Source organism: Pseudorca crassidens, chromosome 11 (assembly GCF_039906515.1).
Source record: "Pseudorca crassidens isolate mPseCra1 chromosome 11, mPseCra1.hap1, whole genome shotgun sequence".
Taxonomy (NCBI): Eukaryota; Metazoa; Chordata; class Mammalia; order Artiodactyla; family Delphinidae; genus Pseudorca; species Pseudorca crassidens.
The window spans coordinates 2,908,725-2,916,961 of NC_090306.1; the positions used below are offsets into that span (position 1 = coordinate 2,908,725).

An 8,237-nucleotide genomic window follows, 5' to 3' on the forward strand; every position below is an offset into this window, starting at 1 on the left:
TGTCATGCATCCTGCCGTGTCTCGTTCCCCTTAGCGTGTGTCTCAGAGGTAAGTTAACTCCCGGCACGTGGAGTCTCCTCCTCTAAGTGCCTGCCTTCCCACCACGCGGTGCTGCTCTTGCTTTTAAATAAAATCACAGACGGATCCCCCGTCTGGGTAAGCGGCCGGTGTTTGCCTTGCTCGCCCCCCACGCCTGTGGACCACCCACTTGCACCTGTAACAAGATGATTTTGATCGTGGGGTTCACGAGCTCCCCCCGTCACACCGGGTGCCGAGCAAGGGGAAGCTGGCATCGCTGGTTCTTGTTAAGAACGATCGTGTTTCTCTTTTACGAAGCACAGCCCTGTGCCAGGCTCTGTGCCGTGTGTCCGCTGGTGCGTGGGGCGGGTCCCAGCAGCTGGGAGACGGGCGGAGGAGCTGACCACTGTCCCGGGCCCCTCGGTCATACCCTTCCTTTCAAACGAAGCTTCCTATCGAGGACCCGGCACTGGCGTGTGACCTGTTCCTGCCGTTTGAGCCAGCTGAGGGCAGCAGTGTGTTTGAGAGGATGTGTGTCGTGGGTATTCTGAAACTCACGCCAGCTCACTTGCTGTGGGGCGACAGAAAAGGCTCGGGGAGCAGCGGTGGCCAGCGGTGGCCCCAGACCCAGTCTAGTCTTGGAGGTATTTTCTTTGGAACTTTACGGAAACCACACAGCGCTTGCCTTAGGGGGCAGGACGGCTCCAGGTCCGCCGCTCCGTCCTTTTACACTGGGGCAGCTTCACAGGCGTCCGCGGCCTGCCTGGCCCCCAAGCTCTTTGTAAGTTTGACAGCTCTGGTTTGGGGGCAATAGGTCTGGAGAGTGAGCCCTCAGGATGTGAGGCAGAACTTACAGAAATGCAGGTGACGGACCCCGTCCTCCTCTCTTTGCATATCCCGTAGAATGCTCACAGCCTTCAGGTTCTGTTGCTGCCAGTGAGAAAACAGTGGGCGATGCGCTGGAGGCTGGGGACCGGGTCAGGGTTGGGCGGCTTCTCCTGGGTGGGGACGGTGCAGGGGGGTAGCTCTGGGCTTCCGCTGTCCCGTGTCCCACACTGGGAAGCCCACCTTGGGGTGGCACTGGGCCGTGTCCCTCTCTCCCCGCCGCAGGCCCTGGTCTGGCCTTCATCGCCTACCCCCGGGCTGTGGTGATGCTGCCTTTCTCGCCCCTCTGGGCCTGCTGCTTCTTCTTCATGGTCGTCCTCCTGGGACTGGATAGCCAGGTATCGAGAGGTGGCCGCTCAGAGCCCGAGGGACGGTGGTGTGTGTGGGCTGGGGGCTGGGCGAGTGTCAGGCGCGGATGCCCTGCTGGGGAACAAAGGGAGCTTTGGAGGGGGGTCCGCTCCTGGGCTGGCAGGAGGCTGGCAGGGCTGCCCCGGGAGCGAGGCGCCAGCTGGTTGACGGAGCCTCTCGTGAGGGCTCTTGTCCTCCAGTTCTTCGCCCTCTCGTCCAGTTCGTGTGCGTGGAAAGCCTGGTGACGGCGCTGGTGGACATGTACCCCGGTGTATTCCGCAAGAAGAACCGGAGGGAGGTCCTCATCCTGGGGGTGTCTGTCACCTCCTTCCTCGTCGGGCTCGTCATGCTCACAGAGGTGAGGGGCTGGGCGGCTTGCAGGTGGGGCCCGGCGAGGGGGAGAGCCCAGGTGGGTGACTGCCACCTGGCAGGGGGGGGCAGGCTGCTGTAGTTTCAGGTCACCGCCTTCTGGGCTTTGGGGCCCGGGGGCCCCTTCCCACCCCAGGAAGCACTGAGCACCTGGCTCTGGGCGTGGCGGAGGGGTGCTTTGCCTCCACGGAAGCTGAGAGGTATAGACATGTTGGGCTGGGAAGAATCGCCTCTCCAGCAAGATCCCATGAGTTCCCAGGCAGCTGACCCACGTTCCAGGGACAGACTTCAAAGGCAGAAAGGGAGCCCTGGGGTGGGTGACATTCTGAGTGATGTCTCAGGGGAGGAGGGGGATGGAGCTCATCAGCCTGATGACACCCGTGGAGGCCCCTATTCTGACCCTCTGCCCAAAATGCACGCTGTCCTGGACTTTTGGGTCCCCCCCTGCGTGTTCTCAGGGGTGAGCTAACAAGGGCTCTCTCATGCATCTTCCTTCCAAAAACAATAATCAAACATTATTATTGTCCCATGTCTGCCGAGTGCTTTACAGCTTACAAACTACACTGTCCCTTAGTCTCTGTCTCCTGTGACCCTCCCCACCTCTGCTCCATGCCCCGAGGGTGCCTGTTTCCTCTGGCTAAAGTTCTGCCTCTCTCCTCCCGGGCAGGGCGGTATGTACGTGTTTCAGCTCTTTGACTACTACGCAGCCAGTGGCACGTGCCTCCTGTTCGTGGCCATCTTTGAGTCCCTCTGTGTGGCGTGGGCCTACGGTGAGTGACTCTTCCCGTGGTCCTGCCCAGGGCCCTTGGACAAAAGAGAGACCTCACTGCTCACACCCACCTTCTCCTCAGACTTCTCTCCCTCCCAACCTCAAACATCTCAAGAATCCTACCTACATTGCTACCATTGGAGAAGCCCTCCAGAGGCGGCCTTGTCCACCCTCCTGGTGCTGGCTGCTCCCGGGCCACCCAGGTGGGCCCGTGTCCCATCCTACCCAGAGCTTTTTAGCCTTTAACAACCTTGATCACCAGAAAGTTCCTGCCTTTGCCTAAGCCAGGTTCTTCCCACTGCTGTTTATGCCTACGAATTCCATCCGGGGAAGGCTCTGCTCCCAGCAGGGATTGGAGAAGACAGCCACGATGTCTTTTACAGACTGTCCTTGCCCTTCCTGGTTGGTGTGGTCCCCATCCTGATGCTTTGGATGCGAAAGGATGTCCTTTCTCCCCCTTCCTTCTCTTCTTCGTGGCAGGTGCCGGGCGCTTCTATGACAACATTGAAGACATGATTGGGTACAGGCCGTGGCCCCTTATCAAATACTGTTGGCTCTTCCTCACACCGGCTGTGTGCACAGTAAGATAACCTCCGGGGGGCTTCCCTGGTGGCGCACTGGTTGAGAGTCCACCTGCCGATGCAGGGGACGCGGGTTCGTGCCCCGGTCCGGGAAGATCCCGCGTGCCGCGGAGCGGCTGGGCCCGTGAGCCATGGCCGCTGAGCCTGCGCGTCCGGAGCCTGTGCTCCGCAGCGGGAGAGGCCACAGCAGTGAGAGGCCCGTGTACCGCAAAAAAAAAAAAAAGAAAGAAAAAAACAAAAAAACGATGACCTCCGGGAGGAAAGCCAGATGAAGGGAGAGAGATGGTAGAGCAGAAGGGTAGACGGGCCGTAGCCCTAGAAGGTACTTACCCGTGGGCATTGAAAATCATTTAAAAGTTTCATTCATCCTCCTGTTGGGTTCTAGAAAATGCCGGCAGGATAGATTCTTCCTTTCCGTTTCACAGAAGGATCAGCTGAGGGCCAGAGCTGTCAGACTCAACCCCACGGTGTGAGTCTAATGTGGCAGGTGCATCGGGCTGCTGAGAACAATACCGATAAGCACCGAGATAACAGCAGCAGTTCCAGAGCACTTACTTCCTGCCGGGTACCAAATGCTTTACGCGTTTAACCCAGTCAATCCTCACAAGAACCCCACGAAGTAAGAATTACCCTTATATTCACTTTTCAGGTGAAACGGAAGCCCCAGAGGTTAAGCAGTTCGCCCACGCTGGAAGGTGGCCGAGAGCTGGGGCTCAAGCCCAGGCAGCTTGGCTCCGGAGTCTGGGCCTGAGCCACTAAGCGCTGCTGCTCTGGCTTTACCTGTGTCAGCAGCACCCACTGTGTGCCAAGTATGATGAGGCCGGGGCGGCCCAGGCATGACCCCTGCCCTCCAGGTGCTCACGGCCAGGCACAGAGCCATGTCCCAGTTGAGGATGCCCAGGGGCACGGGGACCCTGGAGGGACAGGGTGGGTGCCCCGGAAGTACCTCCTGGGGGTGTGGATTTTGAGCAGATGTGGATGGAGTTCGGAGGCAGACTGGCCCAGCTGGTCGGGGGGACCCATGCTCCCCCAGCCGCGTCTCTTCTCCTCTCACCCTCAGGCCACCTTCCTGTCCTCCCTGATCAAGTACACCCCACTGACCTACAACAAGAAGTACCTGTACCCGTGGTGGGGCGATGCCCTGGGCTGGCTCCTGGCTCTCTCCTCCATGATCTGCATTCCCGCCTGGAGCTGCTACAAACTCAGCACCCTCAAGGGCTCTTTCAGAGAGGTAGGGAGCTGGTGGGGAGGAAAGCAGTCAGAGGATGAGCTGGGGTCCCCTTGCTGGCAGGTGGCTGCCTGCCTGGGTAGCAGCTGGCACACAGGAGGGCCAGGGACCCTGGTGTGGGGTCAGAGGGACAGAGGGAGTGCTGAGCAGTCCCAGGAAGAGACAGGATGCCTCCAAGACACTGCTGTGGTTAGGGTGTTGGCACCTGGAGAGCAGGTTTGGCACCTCTGGGGAGGCAGTGATGAGGGACGCTGGCAGACTTGCCCCCTCTCCGGCTCATGACGGACCCCTCCACTCTGCTTGCAGAGAGTTCGCCAGCTCATGTGCCCAGCTGAGGACCTGCCCCAGTGGGCCCGAGCGGAACCCTCTGCCCCGGCCACGCCCAGGACGTCGGAACTGGAGTCTCACTGCTAGGGGGCAGGCCCTGGGACAAGGGGCCAGTGAGCCTGGCTGTGGGGACAGTTGCAGAAGGAAGGCACAGAAGCAGCCCTGCTGTGCTTCTCTGCCCCGCACCACCCGGGGTAGACAAGATAAGAGGGGACATGCTGGAATCCACCTCTGAGCTGGGCATCTCCCACCCCAACTTCCCTGCTCCAGGGGTGGCTGGACAGGTGTGAAAGGCCAGGATCAAGAGCATCCCCTTTGAGAGGGGCCTTGGGAGGTGGGGTGAGGCTGCAGGTGGGGGCGGGGCGGGAGAGCTCTGTTTGGCGCCCTTCATTCCATTAAATCCACGTTCTTCCCACCAGCTGCTAGCAGTTCCGCTTGGTTTCTGCCCCGACCCACCCCCGCCTTGCTGCCTTGCCCACCTCCTCACTTTAAAGTGGGGCTTTTAGGGACTTCCCTGGTGGCGCAGTGGTTAAGAGTCCGCCTGCCGATGCAGGGGACACGGCTTCGAGCCCTGGTCCGGGAAGATCCCACATGCCGCGGAGCAACTAAGCCCGTGCACCACAAATACTGAGCCTGCGCTCTAGAAACCGCGAGCCACAACTACTGAGCCTGCGCTCTAGACCCTGTGAGCCACAACTACTGAGCCCTCGTGCCACAGCTACTGAAGCCCGCGCGCCTAGAGCCTGTGCTCAGCAACGAGAAGCCACCGCAATGAGAAGCCCGTGCACCACAGCAAAGAGTAGCCCCCGCTCGCCACAACTAGAGAAAGCCCGTGCACAGCAACGAAGACCCAACACAGCCAAAAATAAATAAATCAGTTAATTAAAAAAAAAAAAAAAAGGCGATGGAGGGGAGAAGGAGGAGGCACCTGAGCCCCCGCTGGAGGAAGGAGGAGGAGAGCGGCTGGGCTTCTTCCTGCCCGATTTCCCCTGCCGTCTCCTTGCCTTGACCTCGCCTGTCCAAACTGTGTGCGCCCGCCAGGGGCTTGGTGTCAGGGGTACGAGAGCGGGACAGCAGGGACCGCGGGCGGAGCAGGGCACTACCCGGCTGGGCCAGAAGAGGGAGCCGCTGCCTCGGGACCACCACGCTGCTCCGCTCGGAAGGAACATGGATAGATGCGGATGCGGCAGCCCCGGCGCGGCCACGATGGCGGCGCACCGCGGGGACCTCCGCTCGGCTGCGGGGCCTGAGCGCGCAGATGCGCCCAGAGAGGAGCCAGGTGGGAGGCAGAGCCTGTGCGACGTCGGGGTCAGCGGGTCTGGCCTTGGCGCCCCCGCCCCCCGCCCCCGGCTCCCACAGGCGTGCGCCGCAGCCTGGCTCTGGGCAGGTGCCTGGAGCTGGAGCGGGCGCGTGTGTCCGGCGCCCACGGGGGAGCGGGGACACACAGCAGCCCTTCCCCCCGCATGTCTTCCTGTGTCCCCACCTCTGTTCATGTAGCTCTTCTTCCCGAGCTGTTCCTGGGAGGTGCAGGGCATTTCCTGGGCGATTTTCTTACGAGTCAGTTAATGGGAAAATGCACCGAAGTCTTCAGGTTTTGATTCTTCGCCGTTGGGAGAGTTTATTAAAATCGGTGACAGCAGCCCTGCTGTGTGTTGGCCTTGGTGGTTCCTTCCTGGACAGTGGCTGGGCACCCCCCAGTGTGCCAGGAGCAAGGCAGTCCTAAGATGGAAGAAATAAGTCTGCTAGAGAAACGTGTGGGCCTCGAGGTCCCACACCTGGCGTCTCCACCCGTCTGAGGACATTTCCAGGACACCTACTGCATGGTGCTGTGCTCAGGATTCACGAGGAGCAAAGACAGATACATCTCTTGAAGGACAAAGGATGACAAACGCTGTGGAAGAGAAGCAAGGTCTCAGAAGGAATAAGTGGGCATGGGAAGGATCCTGAGGGTCTAGGGTTGGGGGTCTGGGAAGGCTGTTCTGAGGCTGAGGTATGTCTCTCTCTCCATCCTAGCAAAGTTGCAGGGATCTGCTAGGCCCAGGGAGGGGGGTGAGCAGTTCAGTCACGGTGGTTTGAACCCTATTTCCGAGCTTGGTTGACGGTGCGATACAGTGTGAAAGTAACCCGCTGGCACCGGGGTCAGGAGACACGGCTTCTAGTCGTCAGCGGCCTCGGACCTGCTGTGTTTCTTGGTGGAATTCAGGTCTTCCTTTTTTGCAGATGGAGGTAACACTGGGCACCCCGCCCACACACGGGTTTGTTGTAGGGCTGGATGGGGTCACGGGTGTGAGAGCCCAATGGTGAGGTCATGAGACCAGTGGGGGGAGGGCTGATCGGGACCTGCTCTAAAAGCCAGGGGTCACGTCAGGGAACGGCAGCAGGAATACCCAGACGTGGCTTTGCCCCCTCAAAGGGGTAGTGGGGGCGGGGCCGCTTTCTGTCCCCTCTACTGGAGCTCTGCTTGGAAGGGCAGATTCAGATCCTGCAGGTCCCAGAGGAAGAAGACAGAAAAGGAAGGGGAGCCCTTTGTCTAGAGGCCACACCTGTCAGAGAAGAAGACCTTAGGACACATCATTTAGCTTCTATTCACCCGAATTTTCTCATCTGTAAAATGGGCTAACAACTCCTACACTTCAAGGTTCTTGTGAGGCAGGCATAGAGCCTCAGGTCAAGCGATAGCTGGAAGGAGAGAGGAGCGCAGCGGTACCCGGAGAGTTAGGACTGGAGCCCGTGGGGACTGGGGAGCCACGGAGGGGGCACTGAACCCGTCAGGCTGCCGTGGAGCCTCAGACCTCAGACCGTGTTCAGATCACACCCAGGTCTCAGATCCACACGTGCGCGCACACAGTGCCTCACTCTCCTCAGATGAATGTGCATAGACCCAGACACCACAGTCTGCCAGGCGTACCCCTTTACGGAGGCTGGCAGGCCTGGTTTAGGTCTGTGTGCTCTGTGACCTTGGGCAAGTTCATCGCTCCGATCCTCAATTTGCTCCTCTATAAAATGGGAATAGTAGTATTTACATCATTGTGTTGTTAGAGTCCAGTGGAGGGTGTAGGGACAGCTGCCTTGGGGACATATTTCAAGCAAATCCATCCTATTTTCCATGATTCCACCCTCCCCCCACCTCTGCATTGGGCTGTCAATGAAACAGAAAAGCCCAGAAAGAGCTCAGTGACATCCTTGCTGCCCCCTGGACTCCCCAGCCACAGGCGTCAGGTTGCACTAGGGCCCCAGAAAGGCTACACGTTTATTAACTAAGCATTTTTGCCAGGAGGCAGGAGAGAGGCGGAGCTAAAGGAACCTGCATCCTGTGGCCTGAGAGTCCTGCTCAGCACCAGCAGTTTTGTCCAAGAAAAGCAAGACCTGAGTCCTTCCAAGCCCTAGTCTGTCCCCTGTTTCTGGGAGAGCAATGCCCTTTCAGAAGAGGGAAGACTGAAATCAAAATTTCCCTCAAGTTGCATCCATCCATCCATCCATCCTTCCTTCCATCCCTCCATCCCTCCATCCCTCCATCATCCATCCAAATGCCTACTCTGAGCCAGCACTATATTAAATGCTAGAGGCAGAAACAAAGAATTATGAAAAGTGACCCCTGCCCTCTAGATACTCCTGGTCTGGGAAACAGTTTGCTGCAGTGGAACAAGCAAAGATTTTTGGAGCCAAGAGGCCCAGCTTCAAATCCCAGCTCCCTCATTTACCACCAGTAAAT

General features: G+C 59.1%; 1 protein-coding gene across 4 annotated transcripts in view; it reads left to right on the forward strand.

Annotated features, from left to right (window-relative positions):
• Window positions 1-4,749, forward strand: part of SLC6A13 (solute carrier family 6 member 13) — a 32,490-nt gene extending 27,741 nt beyond the window's left edge. Inside the window, exons 10-15 of one of the 4 annotated variants that reach the window (XR_010947418.1) lie at window positions 1,129-1,241; window positions 1,472-1,609; window positions 2,288-2,390; window positions 2,870-2,970; window positions 3,396-3,589; window positions 4,031-4,166. Coding sequence is in view for 1 of the 4 variants with exons in the window: in XM_067756102.1 (XP_067612203.1) it covers window positions 1,129-1,241; window positions 1,472-1,609; window positions 2,288-2,390; window positions 2,870-2,970; window positions 4,031-4,201; window positions 4,505-4,612 (734 nt within the window). In the remaining 3 variants the exon portion in view is untranslated. Of the gene's footprint in view, window positions 1-1,128; window positions 1,242-1,471; window positions 1,610-2,287; window positions 2,391-2,869; window positions 2,971-3,395; window positions 3,590-3,619; window positions 3,898-4,030; window positions 4,202-4,504 lie in introns of those variants that run through there. The other 3 variants (XR_010947416.1, XR_010947417.1, XM_067756102.1) reach the window with 3 other exon arrangements.
• The last annotated feature ends 3,488 nt before the right edge of the window (window positions 4,750-8,237 follow it).